The sequence below is a fragment of the Protopterus annectens genome, chromosome 13.part0, assembly GCF_019279795.1.
Source record: "Protopterus annectens isolate FY-2018-M chromosome 13.part0, PAN1.0, whole genome shotgun sequence".
NCBI lineage: Eukaryota > Metazoa > Chordata > Ceratodontiformes > Protopteridae > Protopterus > Protopterus annectens.
This window is the reverse complement of record NC_056747.1, coordinates 238,160,979-238,179,366: the sequence shown is the minus strand read 5'-3', so window position 1 is coordinate 238,179,366 and position 18,388 is coordinate 238,160,979. Positions and strand designations below refer to the sequence as shown.

At 43.3% G+C, this 18,388-nt stretch overlaps 1 protein-coding gene across 2 annotated transcripts in view; it reads right to left on the bottom strand.

The window, feature by feature from the left end:
- Window positions 1–18,388, bottom strand: part of DPP9 (dipeptidyl peptidase 9) — a 1,882,741-nt gene that overhangs the window by 1,557,879 nt on the left and 306,474 nt on the right. For both annotated transcript variants that reach the window (XM_044053788.1, XM_044053789.1), the window contains exon 7: window positions 12,656–12,766. In XM_044053788.1, the coding sequence (XP_043909723.1) occupies window positions 12,656–12,766 (111 nt within the window). The remainder of the gene's footprint in view (window positions 1–12,655; window positions 12,767–18,388) is intronic.

Sequence of the window (18,388 nt, the reverse complement as noted above, 5' to 3'; positions counted from 1 at the left end):
ATCGGCCTAGTACTCTCCGCCAAAAGCTCCGAAGCGGTCTCGGGTTCCAGATCTGCGGTAGTCAGGGGCTGCATCGGACCTCACTGAAGATCGGTGAACCGGAGACCGGACCAGCCGAGGCCTCGGAGTCTGGCTTGGGTCTAGGCTGCCTGTCCTTATCCTTGCGTTTTTTGTGCATGCCGGTAGTCGGTTGCTCCGATGGCATAGTGTAGTTAAATTTTCTACCGTAGTGTCTTGCGAAATCAAAGCGTCTTTTTATAGTATGCTTATTAAACCTAGCTGAAAAACGACAACCAGTGACGTCGTGGTCTGGGCCTAGGCAAGGTATGCAGTAAGAATGAAAATCCTTATGAGGTATTTGCTTCCCAAAAGAAATACAATTGTCAACTTTTTCTGACATCGGTCTGAGGAAAGAAAAGTTTCCCCAACGGGGTACTTAGCTTTATTGAAGACTTCGGATCTGAAATTCGACTTCGAAAATTTCAGGAGTCGGCCGACCAGCACTTGCCAACTTGCTTCTGCTACGGGCACCACGCAGCAAGAAAGACTGAAGAAAATGGCGTCAGATGCATCATATATACCCCTGGCGCACTGACGTCAGGGAAGAAGTGACAGCAACCGACGCCGGACCAAGACTTTGGAATTCCAGCCGACTGCGGGACTGCCTGACGACAGGATAACCCAAGTGTGATGACTGCAGCAGGGTAACACGATGAACATCTTTGATTTCTTGACAGACTTGTTTAATCTGCTGAGATACAAAAAGGATCTACAGTCCCCTGTCTTTTTTGGAACTAAAGAACCTTGAGTAACTTCCGGATCCAATCTGGTCTGCGGGGACATTTTGGATGACTTTCTAGCAACTTCGGTACTTGTAATGTTGCATGGACCCTTTGACTGAGTGAAGCATCTGGAACGGACTTTCTGCAACCCATTTGTTTTGTGTGATATCTAGCCAGGCTTCTGGGTAAAACGATAAGCGTCCAACTGACTCCAGAGATGGACAGACAGGCCTCCATTCAGGAGCGCTGAAAGAGCTTCCCAGGGAACAAGTTCCTGTCATCTTGGTTTTGCAGACCCCCTCTGCCGCAAGGTCGGCATCTTCAGTTACTCCCCCCCCCCCTGCCCCTGGGGGAAGTCACCACATGCATCGAGAAATGCTCTTTGGGATTTGCAGCACCACACCTTTCCGCCCCTCTGACCTTTGGGATAAGGTCTAGTGGGAACAGAAAAACGGACCCCAAAGGTAGACGGTTATCCCCTCCTGTTTGCACCTGGTCAAGGTCTCTCACAGTGGGCCCAAACAATGACAAGCCATCAAAGGGGCATTAGTGAAGGAAGCCGTGAAGGGCTCAGCGAAGTTAGAGACGCATCCAGGAATGCCTCCTTAATGAAATTCCTGACACTGCTGCCCTACTCGCTCCATCGGCTGCATATGAAATCAGCCGCATGGAGAAGATGACACTGAGTTAAGGGTGAAGAGCTGAGAGGAAATCTTATCCGAAACCCCATCAGCTACAGTACTTTGCAGGGTACCTCCTAGCTCTTTCAGAAAGATCCCTTTGAAGTCTGGTAAACTGGGTCAAGTAATTCAGTAACTGAAGTGTAAAAGCCGCTGAAGAGAAGGTACGCTTTCCATACCTGTCCATCGTCCAAGAGTCTTTATTCGCTGGATGAACACGAAGTTCCAACAACTCCTTTTTTGCGGCCACCATCACATCAACTGGGACCGCTTTCGTCAAGAACTCCATCTGTGGGAGCAGTAATGAACTTGTTAGGCCTCCTCGGAACAGGCTCCACTGTATCCAGAGAGCCCCACAACTTTCGAGCAATAACCGTCATTAGCTGGTCAAAGGGAGGAGACACCCAAGAGGCGGTAGGGCGAAAACTAAAAGCTTCCAAGTACACAGACTCTTCCTCAGAAAAATTGGTGGACTTCCAGCCACCCCTCTGTTTAAGAATTTCTAAGATGTCTGCAAAGGAGACATCCTCAGAGGGGGACCCTTAAGAATCATCCAGGTCTGTGTCGGACGTGACAGACTCCCCAGATGAGGCCATGAGCCCATGTGCTTCCTCCTGCACAGCCTCTTCAGAGGGGTACTCTGGGGAAGTTTCGGAAGACACTGTCTCGCCTGGTGGGGCTTCCTGGGGCTTAGGGTCTCTGCGCTTGGGTGGAAGCGGTGGTGCCAGGACAGACAGGTGCTTTTGGGGGAAGAGAGCTTGAACCAGACAGTGGAGCAGTCTGAGGTGACAGCAGTCTATCCATCAGCTCAAAGGCCCCCTCACCCCACTCCTAGGATGTCCCTGGTTCTGAAGAACTGAGAGACCGATCCTGAGGCAGAGTGGTTGGCTCTGAAGCCGATGGAGGAGCACAGCTCAACTGCGCCAAAGCTCCGAGAGGTAGAACTGGCCTGGACAGCTGTCCAATCAGACTCTCCTCCATGGACCCGATGGGAGAGAGTGTCTGCTCCTAGACTCCCCAGATTCCAACAGAACCAAGGTAGTCGGAGCGGTCATCGGAACAGAATATCCTGTTAGTGGAAATGTGGGAACAGAGACCTCCATCAGGGCCAAGCCCTCTGGTTCCAAAGCCCCTGAATGGGTCGGAGGAGGAAAAGAAGAAAGGGATGGTGCCTCGGTCGGCTCAGGCTCCTTTTGGGTCAGAATCGACAATTTCTACCAGTGCCAGTGTACGAAGCAGTCTCTTCTCCACCCACTCAGTCATCAGACAAGCTCCTAGAGGAAGTGGAGGACAAAGGAGATCTCCCTCTTTCTAGGAGCGGAGATTTTAAAGTCTGAGTAACTGGCTCCAGAATTTGGAACAGTCTCCTGACTTGAGAATGGTATCTGTTCCATAACTGCCAATGGAACCCAAAGAGGTAGACCTCTCGGTGCCAAGCAACTAATGCTGACTATGCACAAAAAACAAGTCTGAAGGAAAACCTCTAACTTAAAACAATTTCTCCTCACGATAGGGAAGGTAACGAAAGAAAGGGGAGCTGCCCTCTACGTTACACGGGCTGCTAAGAGCCCTCTTAACTTAAACAAGCTACCTGAAAAGATAAGGGGGAAAGCTCTGTGAAACAAGCTTTGGAATGAACAGGACGACAACTGGAGGGTTAGGCCTGATGAAGGAAGAGGGAACAGCTGCCAAGAGCAGCAATGACAGGGGGGAAAAACAAAGATTACTCTAGAAACCTACAAATACCTAAAACTATCAAACTTCAACTATTCTACTAGAAATAATAAATTGAACTTGGCCAACAGCCCGTCAGAAGTAACCTGATCTGCTTGAGCAAGCAAACAAGCTCTGGATAATCTTCCCTGAGCATCATGGGATAGGGCATAACCTTGAACCAGTGGAAGCTCTCAAGCTTTTGAATTAGGCAGAGTACTATATAAAATATTACTTTTGTAAGGAAAGGTTCCCTAAAGTGGGCTTGTATGCACAAAGATGCTCTCTCAAGGGCGGCAAGAAAGTAATAAGAAATTGGTGACCAGGGCCACGTGGAGGGAACACAGAGACTTTTTTTGGTGAGCTGGAAATTTCCTGACTAGGATCTAACTCCAACAGCTATAGGTTACTGCAGCAGCAAGAAAGATCATACTTAACCTGGCATGAAGAGGGAAGCTCTTATCTAGCAGAGTCCCAAGTCATCCTCCTGGGTGAGCTTACTCATCCTCTAAAAATGCAACAGAAATACAAAATGTTTATATTCCAACAACTAACTACATACAAAATAAGGGGGATAACGAATGGATACAGCTACTGCACTCTGCCCCAGCTGCTATGGTAACAGCACCCTGCCCCAACTGCTACGGTAACAGCACCCTGCCCCAACTGTACTATATACATCATGATCACTGCTGCAGTAGTTTTGACTGAATGGACTGATAACCAAAGCAATTGGAGGGCAGAAAGGATAAGGATCCAGGAGTACCTGGAGAATGGTCTTAGCAAAGCGTGTTTTAGACCTGGAAAAGGAATGCAGTTTGCAATACTTTCTAAAGGTATACAGAGAGGACCAAGTTGCTAACTGGAGAATGCTTCTAGAACACACACTTTTCTGATGTGCCATCACAGATCCCAAGACTAGTAAAATGTGTCTTGATACAGTCTGGAATAGATTTTAACACGGTAGGTTTAACAAGGCAATAGTACAGGACAATCAACTAGAAATGGTACTTTTCCGTTAATGTGGGAACAACTTTTTTGGCCCCATAAATGGAAAAGTACTTATTTTCATCATAAGGAAATTTGTCGTTCATTGTCAATATTTCCATAAATATAGTGTCAAATAATTCAAAACAAGTGATTTCCCTCTTCTGAAAGGGAATTATGAATCAGAGTGCCTTTATTTTTTGTTTAATAAGTATGAATGAGAGCATTGTAAGAGGACTCCATCAAGGAATTGAATCGCTATTTAAAAGCTGCGAGTTGTTTAACTGCATTTGTTTTCATCAGTTTGATTATATATCAGTGTGATCTGCACTCCAAAATGTCCTGGCCACAAAGAGGTATTTTTGAGGCATTTCCTTTCTGCACTCCCTAAAAACTATGGACTTGGCAACTTGGGGAAAAACAAGGGAGACCCGAATTTAGAGCCATGTGCTGTCTCCACCATTGCAATTCCTTTCCAACAAAATAAAGCCCAGAATTAGAATCTGAAATTACAAAGGAAGAAGATTCATTCATTTTTTTTCCTAAAATACTGAATTTTTCTCTCGTATAACCTGACAGAGGAATCGAGAGAATCCATAAATCCTAGAATCCTGACATTCTCTTGTAGCAGTCAAGACTGAGTGGAGAAGGGTCTGGAAAGTGTAAGAAAAGACTTGAGTTGAGTTAGAAAGCAGCCAGAAATAATCCACAAAGTACAGTTGTGTACCTACCATAAATGTAGATGTTACAGTGTATTCACTGTTGCAGTCATTACACTTGTGTTATCCTGCTGGCAGGCGACCCGCAGTCGGACCGAGTTCCAAAGTCTTGGTCCGGCGTCTGTTGCTGTCGCCTCTTCCCTGATGTCAGTGCACCGGGGTATAAAAGTTGCAACAGACGCCATTTTCTTCAGTTTTTCTTGCCAGAGATGTCAGGTGCCCCCAGATAGGAAGGCTGAAGAGAGAAAAATATGCCAAAAAACATGCATATATTACTATAAACATTTCCTTCATCTACAAGCAAATACATCACATAGGTTGCATAGAGTTGAGAAGTACAGAAAAGTCCCAGCAAAGAAAAGGGGGATGGTGGGTGGGTAACCTGGACTGCAACAGTGAAACACGAACATCTAAATTTATGGTAGGTACACAACTGTACTATGTTCGTGTTTCACTGTTGCAGTCATTACACTTGGGTAGAATCCCAAAGCTGAGGTTGGGTGGCTGGGTGTAAATTGGACTTGGCGAGGCTAACAAGCCCTGCAGAACCGCAGTGGCAAAGTCTGCTCTGGATTTGGAGTAAAGAGTTAAGTGGTAGTGCTTGGTGAAAGTGTGCACTGAGCTCCAGGTTGCAGCTTCTAATATGTCCCTGGTTGGTACTCCTCTGAGGAAAGCTGCTGAAGTGGCTGCTGCTCTGGTAGAATGAGGCCTAATGCTCTTAGGCACAGATTTGCCATGTAGTGCATAACAGAAGCAGATGCAGTGTCCTATCCATTTGGAGATTGTCTGCTTTGTAATAGGCTTTCCTTGTGATCCTGCAGCATATGCTACAAACAGTTGCTCAGTTTTTCTGAAAACTTTTGTTTTGTCCAAGTAGAATCGTAGCTGCCTGTGTATATCCAAAGCATGCAGAAGTCTTTCCCCTTTATTCTGGGGATTTGGGTAGAAAGTAGGTAAATGAATGGTTTGGTTTAAGGCCACATTGCAGACCACTTTTGGCATGAATGTTGGGTTTGTCCTAAGAGAAAAGCTGTCCTGATGAAAAATGAGGAAAGGTTCCACAGCCATCAATGCCTAACTCAGACTCTTCTTGCTGAAGTTACTGCTCGGAGCACAGCAGTTTTCCATGACAAGAATTTTAGATCAGCTATGCTGGCTGGTTCAAATGGAGGCAGTGTTAGTTTTTCTAAAACAAAATTGAGGTCCCAAGTAGGTACTGGTGCTCTCCTAAGGGGTCTTATATTTTTTGCCCCTCTGAGGTACTGTCGTAGTAGAGGATGTGAAAAAATAGGAGGATCCGTATTGTAATGAGCTGAAATGGCAGAGGCATGAATTTTAATGGATGAAAAAGATGGGCCTTTGTCCAACATCTCAGTTAAGTATTGCAAAATCTGAGGTATATTAGGGACAAATGGTTCAAGCCCTTGTGCCTGGTTCCAAGCACAGAATCTCTTCCATTTTTCTGCATAAGATTTCCTAGTGCTGGGTCTCCTGGCTTCCAAAATAACATCCATAACAGCTTTAGAGAAAGGTGCAGTCTGAGTGGCTACATTATCTGCCATGCTGCCAGGTTTAAGGTTCTGAGTTGACTGTGCAGAATCTGGATTGTTTTGTTGTGCCAGAAGATGAGGGATGTGAGGTAGAGGCCAAGGTGGGTCTTGGGAAAAACTCTTTAGGATTGGGTACCAGTGCTGGCGTGGCCAGTCTGGCGCAATCAGGATAATTGTTGGCCTCTCGTCTGACATTTGGAAGCACCTTGGTGAGAAGAGGCATTGGAGGGAAGGCATAGACTGTCAGGCCTTTCCAGCTGAATGACAGAGAATCCACTTTTCATGCTGGAGAGTGATAAGTCCTTGTGCAAAATTTCTGTATTTAGAAATTGTGAGGGGAGGCAAAAAAATATATATGTCTGGGCATTCCCATTTCCTTATGTTGAACACTTGTGGATTTAGCTTCCATTCGAGAGGATCCATGAGATTTCTGCTTAGTCTGCCAGTGTATTTTTTGTTCCTGGCAGGAATTGTGCTTGCAGGTGTACCTAGTAGGTCAGTGCTGTGTTCCACAAAGTCATGGCTTGTCTGCATAGGGGGTAGGAATGTGTGCCCCCTTGCTTATGTACCACATAACTGTGGTATTGCCCGTCTTTATTAATAGTTGTCCTGGATGTATGTGGTCCTTGAAGGCTGTCAGGGCATTCTGTACAGCTAGCATCTCTGATTGATGTGAAGATGCATTTGTTCCTTGGACCACGTGCCCTGAATACATTTTCCTGCCATATGTGCTCCCCAGGCATAATCCGATGCATCCGTTGTTATTGTCTGCCTGGCTGCACGTAAGGTAAAAGGCTGTCCCTTGTTGTGGCGACAGGCCTGGGACCATCGAAACTCATGTTGTAGGCAAGGAATCAAGGTTATGACAGTCGCTAGGCTGTGACAATGCAGAGTCACAACACTTTTTAGATACCATTGTAGTTTCCTCATATGCAGTTATACATATGGAATTAGTAGAAAGCAGGATGCCATGAAACCCAGGTCCTGCATAATATTTCCTGCAGGGGGCTGGGTCTTTGTTGCCATCATTTGAAAGTAATGAGTCAGTTGCCTTTCTCCGACGTGAAATAAACCATCCGGGCAGTTGTATTTAAGCTTTCACCCAGGAATATTATCTCGAGAGGGCACTAGTATTCATTTATTTTCGTTTACTGTGTACCCTAGGCAAATTATTAATCTTTTTACAAATGCCGGGTACTTTAGAAGAATGTCCTTGCTCTCTGCTTGAATAAGGCAGTCCAGTAGGACATATTTGAATTCCTTTATGTATGCAAAATGCAATTACTGGTGCCAGGCATTTTGTGAAGACCCTGGGCGCAGTAGATAAGCCAAAGCGCAGTGCAGAGAATTGGTAATGCATTGAGCCTGCTATAAATCTGAGGTATCTTATGTACGATTGTCTGATTGGGACATTCAGGTATGCCTCCTTGAGATCCAAAGTAACTAGCCAAGCCTCCTTGCCCAGCATGGGCAGAAGTTGTTATTGTAGTATTAACATTTTGAATTTTGGAACATCCAAGAAAGTATTTAGGATTGACAGGTCCAGTATTGGTCTCCAAGCTTTGGCTTTTCTTGGTACTAAGAAAAGTCTTGAGTAAAATCATTGTCCCTGTTCTTCTTGTGGAACTTTTTGAATAGCTCCCATATCCATAAGAGCCGCAATCTGTTTTTGTGCCTCTGCCCATTGGTTTTGTGGCAGGTTTGGCATACCTTTTAGTTTTGGAAGCGTGTGGAAGTGGAACCTGTACCTCTGAGAAACAATATTCAGCACCCATTGGTCCTGGGTGATCATGGGACAATTTTTTGACAAAAGTGCTAGCTTTCCCCCTAGAGGTACTGTCAACTGGTAAGAGCTTGGCATTTTCAGAGGGAAGTCATTGTGTTCGTTTCCTATAGGGTTGTGATTTGTCTTCTCCTCCTTTGGGGGCTGAAGCACCCCATTGTTTAGGTCTGTAGGAGCATTGAGACTGAGATCTGCCTCTTGGGTGTCTGTATCTGCCTCTTTGTGGCCTGTCTGACACTGGAAAGGACCAATTTTTTGAAGGCCAGTTTCTGCTAAATCTAGGTGGTTGAACCTGGAAGAAATCTTTCACCGCTTGCATTGACTTTGCTTTATCCTCCATTTTGTTTAACACCTCTTCTGCCTTAACACCAAACAAAGTATCATGCTGTAATGGAGCATCCAATAATTTTACTTTAGCATGGTTAGGTAAAGTTGGTTCTTTCAACTAAGCAAGTCTTTGAACAACAGAGCCTGTAACTACGGCTCTACAAGAAGCCTCTAATGAATCAAAACCACATTGCAGAGTATGCTTTCCCAGTTGTTCAATTGCATGCAATAAATCCTGCATTTCTTTACTGTCAGGACTTTCTATATTTGTAACCAATTTCTGCTTTAACAATGACATGAGGTACTGCTGATATTTAAGCATGTGAAAATGACAGTTTAAAGCTCTTACAGCTAACTTAGCAGAATTGTAGACACCCCCCCCCCCCAATCTGTCCAGAGCTCTGGAATCCCTATCTGAAGGGACAGGATTTTTAGCAGTGGAAGCCTTACCCCATTACGACCCTGAGAAATTGTTTCTGGGTCTGCAGTGAGGTTTTTGTTAAGAAATTTATGAGAGTCTGGGACCCTGTACTACCTATCTGGCTTAACTGGTGCAGGGGGTAAAGAATCAGGAGAGAGACAGGATTCAGAAAAAACATCATCTACAATATCAAGCACGGGGGGATAGCCAGGGGCTTGTGCTGAGGCAAAAGAAAATCTCTGAGCCTTTTCTTGGATTCTGAGTAATCCTGGCTCTCCCAATGGAAATGCTCTCTCATGGTGTGCAGGGTTTCCCCAAAAGAATAATCCTCAGGCAGTGAGGCTGAAGGAATGGATTCTTCAGCATCAGAGTCCTCATAGGGAGGGAGAGAACAGCCCTGATCAGAAGAAGAATCAGAGGAAATGGAAACCTGACAAGAGGAATGCTAACCAGGGTCTTGCCTAGGCCTTTTGTCAGGAGGGGGTGGGAGCCCCTGATTAAAGTAATAAGGTCTTCGGCCATTTTAAGCATCTGTTTCTTTGGCATGGATGACAGTTCTTGAGAATGCTGCACTTGTTTCCTTGTCTTTAATGGTGTTTTTGACTTTGCTGCTGTAGTTGCCTTAATTTTAAGCTGTGAATGTCTGAAAACACCCTCAGAAGCCGGTGACTGATCAGTGGCTCCGGACCCATCTAAGGTTATAGTTTCTGCAAGCCCAATACCTTGAGTTTCCACAGGCCTCGGTGTCTCCACGTAGCTGTCTGTTACGGCCTGTGGCTCTGAGGAAGCGGGTGTCAGGGATTGCGAAAGCGCCTCACTGAGAACCGGCGACTGGCCTAGAAAAACTTTGTTATGGACCTCGGATGCCAGTCTTTTTCTTTGTCTTTGCGTTTTTTTATACATTCCGGTCATCTGTTGTTCCAACGGCATTACATAATTAAATGTTTGTCCAAAATAATGTAAAGCAAAAATCAAACAGACGTTTAATAGTGCGTTTATTGAATCTAGCACAAAACCGACTAGTAACGTTGTGGTCAGGGCCTAGGCAAGGAATACAGTAAGAGTGAAAGTCCTTATGAGGTATTTGCTTCCCACAAGAAATGCAATTAACTTATACTGACATTGGTCTGGAGCAAGAAAAAGCTTCCACAATGGGGTACTTAGCTTTTTTGAACACTTCAGTTCTGAAATTCAATTTTGAAAATCTCAGGAGTCGGCCGACCGGCACTTGCGAACTGCTTTTGCTTCGGGCACCGCACGGCAAGAAAGACTGAATAAAATGGTGTCTGTTGCAACTTTTATACCCCCTGGCGCACTGACGTCAGGGAAGAGGCGACAGCAACCAACGCCGGACCAAGACTTTGGAACTCAGGACGACTGCGGGTCGCCTGCCAGCAGGATAACCCAAGTGTAATGACTGCAACAGTGAAACAAGATGAACACTTGACATGGCAATTACAAAACAGCAAATTACCACATAAAACATTTCTTGAAACTATTTTTTTACATGGCAAAAAAGTACAGTTGTGTACACGTACCAAAAATGTAGATTGTGTATTCAATGTTGCAGTCATTACATTTCGGTAATCTGCTGGCGGGTTGCCCTCAGTCAGCATGATTAATAAAGTCATAGGTCCTGCGCTGGTTGCTGTCCCTTCTTCCATGACGTCAGGGGAATTAAACATGCAGCCGGCATCATTTTAATCAGTTTTTCTTGCACCAGAAGTCAGGTGCCCCCCAAATGGGGAGCAAAATATATATGCATGTAATTTAAAACAAAAAATATACCTCCAAATAAAAGCAAATAAACCAAAAAGGCTTTTGAGAATAGCAAAGGGAAGTATAGTAAGAGAGGCTGGAGGGTGGGTAACCAGGACTGCAACAGTGAATACACTAACATCTACATTTATGGTAAGTGTACACAACTGCACAATGTTGTTCGCGTTTCACTGTTCCAGTCATTACATTTGGGTAGAATCCTAAAGCTATGGTTGGGAAGATGGAATTATACAGCATTAGGAGTAGCTATAAGACCCTGCAGCACAGCAGTAGCAAAGCCTGCTCTGGATTTAGAGAAGAGAGGTAATGACAATGTTTGGTGAACATATGAATTGAGCTCCAGGTAGCAGCTTCTAGAATGTCTCTGGAAGGAACCCCTCTAAGAAAGGCTACAGAAGTAGATGCAGCCCTGGTAGAATGGGATCCGATCCCCTTGGGGACAGGTTTACCATGGTGCATGTAGCAGAAACAAATACAATGGCTCATCAATTTTGAAATAGTCTGCTTTGAAATAGCCTTTCTGCCCCTGCAGAAATGCCACCAGCAATTCTTCAGATTTTGAGATTTTGTCCTGTTAAGTAGAATCTTAGTTGTCTGTGTACATCCAACGAATGCAAAATCTGCTCACCCTTGTTTCTGGATTTGGGAAAAAGGCTGGCAGATGAATGGTCTGATTAAGAGCCACATTAGATACCACTTTAGGCATACAGGATGGATTGGTCCCGAGAGCCAACCTGTTCGGGTAAAAGATAATAAAAGGCTCCACTGCCATGAGAACCTGTAGTTCTGAAATCCTTCTAGCTGAAGCCCATTTTCAGCGGAGGCCCGGGGAGAAAAGCTCCAAAGTTAAAATAGACAGTAGTTACATTGGATTACATAGCAATTAACAATTTACATAGCAATTACTTACAACATATTATCAGATGAAGAACGGAGTACATCAGTAGACAACTAGAATCTTTATCTGTGAAGTACATAAAAGACATTAACAAATGTGGCATGCTGTATAAGTACTGGCTTATGAGCATCTGAGCTTGCTATAATCAAAGTAGTTAGTGGAGTGGAAAGAAAGGTAGTACTTAGATGGGGAGGGTGATATTAGAATGGGAGTTGCAAAACTCGAAAACAAAAATTTCAGTAGTAGGCTGACCGGCACTTGCAAACTGCTTCTGCTTCGGGCACCGCGCGGTAAAAAAGACTGAGGAAAATGGCGTCTGCTGCATATTTTATATCCCGACGTCCTGGAAGGAACAACCGATGCAGGACCCAAGACTTTAATCAGGCCGACTGAGGGCAACCTGCCAGCAGATTACCCAAATGTAATGACTGCAACAGTGAAACACTAAGAACATCAAGCAGAGTCACAACCAGTCACACTTCAAAGAGTAGCAGCAGTTCAAATAAGCAACAAATGTAACAAAGACTCTCACAAAAATTGGCACTTAATAGTTAGAGGTGAAAAACAAACCAGCAGCAAGTCAAAACTTGCAAATTTCTCACTGGATATGAATTAAATTACTTTCTAGAGAGAAAATCTGAAGGGCAGTCCCAAAACATGGAAAAGGACTTCAAAAACTCCAATCCAAAGCAGAGCACCTAGGAACTTTTGAAATCAGTGCTAATATAAGGAGCAAGATCAAGAGAGGAAGGTGGACAGTACAGGACTGTGGGTTAAGAGGAGAGGAGATGAAACCTCGGAAAATTTGTTTCAATGCTGAAGATTCAGACCTAGCAGAAAGGGAGAATGAACCAGACCACAAAGTAACTTTGCCCAAACAGCAGATCTACTGAATTTAAACGTCAGTGATACATTTAATTAAAAAAAAAATAAAAACAAGGGAGAAAAAAATTCACTGATGGACACCCAGCAAATTTGGCAAAAGAAGCACATAATGATATGAAACAAATTACAACCTTCTACAGCTGAAGGACACCACCAGTAGCCTGTGAATCGGTCAAATTCTTCCTGAATGACAAATGTAGCAACTCCAGCAGATTTGGGATCATCCGCCACATTTGCGCAACCTACAGGAGAAAGACAATGTCAGTTAACACATTGAAAATCCAAAAATCAAGTAAAAAAAGCACTAAAGTGAATTAATGGACCAAAATGGTTAGAAACTGAAAAAAAAAAACATTTTAAATTGTATGATCTCTTCTGCAGTACTAATCTCTCCACATCACTAACTGGTTACTATTTTACAATCGGTTCCACTCCAAAACAGAAGGTGCAGGGCTGCCATGGTGATGTATCTTTTCATGTTAAAGGTTCCTCCCACATTATGTCCTTGCCAATACTTCTATGGATATTTAGTTTTTTTCACATTTGTACACTTAGAAGTGTAGTATTCTTAAGTTCTTCCACTGAAACTTGGAAAGAATGTACGCACTTTCAAAGGAGTCCATTGCTCTGAAAATATCTGGCACCCTCACCAAGCAAAAAATGACCCACTCTACAAATATAAAAACTGGGATTTCCAGGACAATTTTTTAAGAAATTTAAAAAATGAGTTTTTGATAGATTGACCATAATTGCATTTATGTCAGCGGCTTCAATGGTCAGCAATACTAAAGTGCCCCCATGCAAAAAGAATGATACAGCCCTTCATATCACTGGCATCAAGCAACCAATGCCAATTTAAAGGGGGTTATAAAAATAATCCACAAAGCATTTCAAAAGCTATCATAGCAGAAATGACAAATATGGCCACCTGGAGCTCATTTAGTCAGCACAGGCTGACTAACTGCCTGGGTGTGTAAAAGGTGCCCTGAAACTTTGGAAATTGACCAGTTTTTACATCAGTATACTGTAACCTACACAACTAAGGCTACTGCAGCAGTGATCCACATAACCATACACCAGGAAATATCCTGCTGAGTCAGTAATGGGTGCAGAAATACTTAAATTGGCACTGCAGGCCGAAGAACCTTCATTTGTCTGATCAGGTAAGCCAGTTGAGGTAGTAAAAGTAGCCTAGGCTTGAACATTCTAACCAAATGAATACTCAAATCCCTTTAACAACTCAAGTCTGCACTTCAACAGAGTTTCCTGTCAATGAGTAATAAAGACTGAGGAATTGGATCCCCTGCTTTGTCACTGGATAAGAACCCCTAGAATCAACCAGCCAGGTGACCCAGCAATCTATGGAAGTGAGATTTATAACACACTGAGGTGTCAGAGGATAAAATATACAATCCCCTGAAGTATTCCCAAGTAACAGGCAAACCAGTTTTTAACATCTGCATTCAGAAGAGCAGACTCCTGCAGCACTTCAACTTGGGGGAAACAAGCCATCCATATGTCCGAAGGCATAGGAATTGCAGGCAGACCACCTGCCATTGTTAATCTGTTGTACAGGTCAATCCAAATAATCTATAGACGACAATAGGCAAACAGCCAAAAAGACTCCTGCAAATTCTCAGCTGGGGAAAAAAAAAAAAAAAGATTAAGGACTGTGTTATACACTAGGTTCACAGTGAACCTTCGACTGCAGAAAAGACAGATGGCAATTTATACATCTAAAGGCTGCCTTGACCAGTTCAGGCAAGTTAGAGGAAATCATTCAAGATAAGGGAATAGTTTGCTTTGAAGCCTGCAATGGAGCTATCCCAGCAGCAAAGCAAACGGTAAAGACTCTTCTGGAGGCAGAAAGCATAAAAGGAAAAGCAGTAAATTAATAACGCAATCCTAACCCAAATGATCCTGAAAAATTCTGTGATTTTATGAACAGGAATATGTAAAAAGCATCTTTTAAGTGTAAAACGACCAGAAAAAGCGTGCAAGCAGAAAGAAGAGAGTTTCAAAACTGTAAATATGCCCCAGATGTCAGGTGACACCCTTAATGGGAAGCAACACACAGATATAGAAACATATATATATATATATATATATATATAGGAAGAAAGCGATACCTAAAGTGTAGAACAGCTCAGAACTAAACTATCTACCAACAGCCCAGAACTATACTATCTACCAAACACTTTCATCTACAAGGTCAATATCCTACTAAAATGAAAGCTACTAATGTATTTTACATTGTAAAGTATCCCCTAAACTAGCTTGCGAACTGGGTTTCACACACAGCAGTAAGACGCAAACAGTATCTTCTCCTCACTTACTTGGAAAATTAGTGTGAATTCTGAGTAAAACAGAGGAGCTAGTCCCAAACTATAAGCAAAAGTGCAGCTACTATTATGCTTCACTTGTAGAGCCCTGTAGCAAGGAAAAAACATCTACTAGTGTATTACCTGGACTTGCTCTGTGTGGAGTGGGATTAACCCCGCTGCGCTCGGGCTCGCTCCGCCCCACCCTGCCCCGTGTCCCACCCCCAGTACCCTATATTTATACTTAACTAACCACACCCCTCCTTTATCTCTAGCCACTCAAAACTCTTGGCCCACCTCTTTCACTGCCCCTCCAAGTCCACTAGGCTCACAAATCACACTGCCTCACTCCCCACCCGCCTCTCCCAACCAATACCAAACCACCTACACTAACTATCTTATAACCAATCAAGCAACAGTATGAAGTCCTTAACACCCCATTACACTATACCAGCCCAAAAAACTAACTCTCACCCTACCAATTCTTATCACACTATACCTGCTAACTATATACGAGTCCCAGACACACCCAGGTTTTCATTATCCAAAGTACCAAACTAGTACTCCCACATTTCTGATCAACACTAATCACCCTACTCACTACCTAATCAACAAAACACCGCTTACTCACTTCCACTACTCCTATAAACCAAACATAATCTACCCCAAGTCCAAAAACATAGATAAACTACTACATAAACTGATGAAGCTAATAATGTATCTTAGAAAAAACATAAATATAGATGGAGACATACATCCAAACACAGGCCCTCCATCAAATGACAGTGCAAATAAAACATCCTTGTTTCCAAGACCTCCTGACTCCCTTCTTATTTGCCACCTTAATATTAGAAGCCTAAATAATAAAATTCATAATCTACATGCTCTTTTAGCAACTTACCTCCCTGACATTATGTGTCTCACAGAAACCTGGCTCAAACCAGAGACCAAAGATAACGAAATCCTGCCACCTGGCTACAACATATACAGGACCGATCGCCTCAAAAAATGAGGTGGTGGTACTGCTGTGCTCTTCAAAGCACACTCAACGTTACCCTACAGCCCACTCCGCCACCGCAAATACCCAAGGGAGAATTACCAACCCTAAAACTACAAGTAAATAAAGAAAAGTATTAACCTAATCGTAATCTATATTCCCCCTGGGAACAACTCTGACACTCTTGAGAACACTAAGTTGGCTGACAAATAACTTCCCACAAGAAACCATAATTCTGGGAGATGTCAACATTGACTGGAATCAATGTGTGTCAGAGACAGACCCAACCAATATCAATCTCCATGGCTTCTCACAAAATATTACCACCTCTACTAGAATTGGCAGCAACAAACAAAAAGAAAGTATCCTAGACTGGATACTCACTAACCATAAACCCGGAACTTATAAATCTGGGACTATTACTAATGAGCTCAGTGATCACCTCATTACTTATATGGTAAAAGCAAAAGTGGTAGCTGCCACCTCCCTGTACTCAGGACTGTTAGAAGCACCAAACATTTTGACATCACTAGATTCCAAAATGAGCTGCAGTCCTGTAACTGGTCAATCCTAAAACACCTCCCACTAGAAGAAGCTGTAATAAAATTTAACTCCACATTTCTAAACATACTTGACACACATGCCCCCAAACGGTTAATCAAAACAAAAGCTCTCATAGCACCATGGCTATCAAAAGACTCCACAGCCAAAATCAAAGCTAGAAACAAAGCATGGAATAAATGGCGTACTACCAAGACACCCCTAGACCGTACCAACTTCCAAAAACTAAGAAATGACACAAAAAAATCTATCTTAATAGACAAAAAGAACTACTATTTCCAACTACAACATAAACATCAAAACAACCCCCAAAAGTTTTGGACAGGAATAAACAAACTTCTCCATCCAGGCAGGTCCTCCACCCCCACACCAGCAAACCTAACTATGAAAAACCCAGATGAAGTGGCCACATCCTTTAATACCTTCTTCATCGATGTGATCAAATCCTTAGCCAACCAACAAGTAGCCCCATGCTCCCTAACCACAAGTCCCACCCAGAAGACCACGCCGTTATTCAACCTACAACCTGTCCCTACTGCATACATCCGATCCTTACTAAGGAAACTAAAGCCAACCACTCGCGGCAGACCTACTTCCAGCAGACTTTCTACAAAAAGCTGCGGATGTTATAGCCTATCCCATCTCAATCTTAATTAATCGGACCATAACTGAATCCACAACCCCCTCCATATGGAAAATCTCCCATGTCATCCCCCTCCATAAAGGTGGCTCATCCACTGACCTCTCAAACTACAGACCAATAGCCATTTTGTCACCACTGGCAAAAATCATGGAAAAAAGTATTCACAAACAACTCATACACTACCTAACTCAGGAAAACCTGCTAACCAACTCCCAGCATGGCTTCAGGCCCAAACATAGCACTACTACCGCTCTCCTCTCTTTCACAAACACTATCAATCTTAACCGAATGACAAAAAATTTTTCAGCCCTCTTCTTGGACCTATCAAAAGCTTTTGATATGGTCAACCACAAACTCTTGCATGCAACCCTAAAACTCTCTATCTAGATAACAAAACCCTAGACTGGTTTCATGCCTATCTTTCTGATAGGCAACAAGCTGTGCTCTGGCAAAGCAAGCTCTCCGACCTCATACCCAACACCATAGGAGTCCCCCAAGGTTCCATACTTGGCCCTCTTCTATTTTCCATCTTTATTAATGATCTTAACAAAGTCATCCCAGAGTCTACATGTATTCAATATGCTGATGACTCTACTTTAATTTGCTCAGATAGATCCCCAACTATTCTATTATCCAAAACTCAAGACTGTTTCACTGCAGTTGAGAATTGGTTATCAGAACGCCAACTGATCCTTAATCCAAAAAAAACGAAAATGCTACTCTTCCATCCTACCCATAAAACACCAACTTTTCCCTTTTGTGTACAATCCAACAATGGAACCACCATCACCAGCGACCCGCATAGCAAGCTATTAGGGTTACCATTGACAACAAACTCAGATTTGATGTGCACATCAACCAAACTATCAAAACTGTTAATAAGAAACTGGGGTCCCTTTATAGAATAAAATCTTTTCTGACTCCCACGGCTAAAGTTGCCATTGCTCGCACCCATCTCCTTTCTACCCTCTTGTATGCCTCCCCCATACTTACAAATCCCAACAAATCGGATCTATCTAAACTCTCTTATTGTTATAATCATATTGCAAGATTTGCCACAGGCCTGCCCTACAAAACCCATCACTGTACTAATCTTCAGAACCTAGGTTGGATAGAACTACCAAATCTACTTCTACAGAAGCAACTTATTATTGCTTACAAAATACTCTCTCAACCTGAAAACACTCCCGGCCTGTCTGGAACAATTACCCCTTATACCAACCTAAATAGACTAAGATCATCTCACAGATTACTCGCACAGACAATCAAATCCTGTAACTCAGGAGGTGACCTTTAAAATTAAAAATGCCCCTTTACCCAGAAATACTCCTACTTTAAAAAC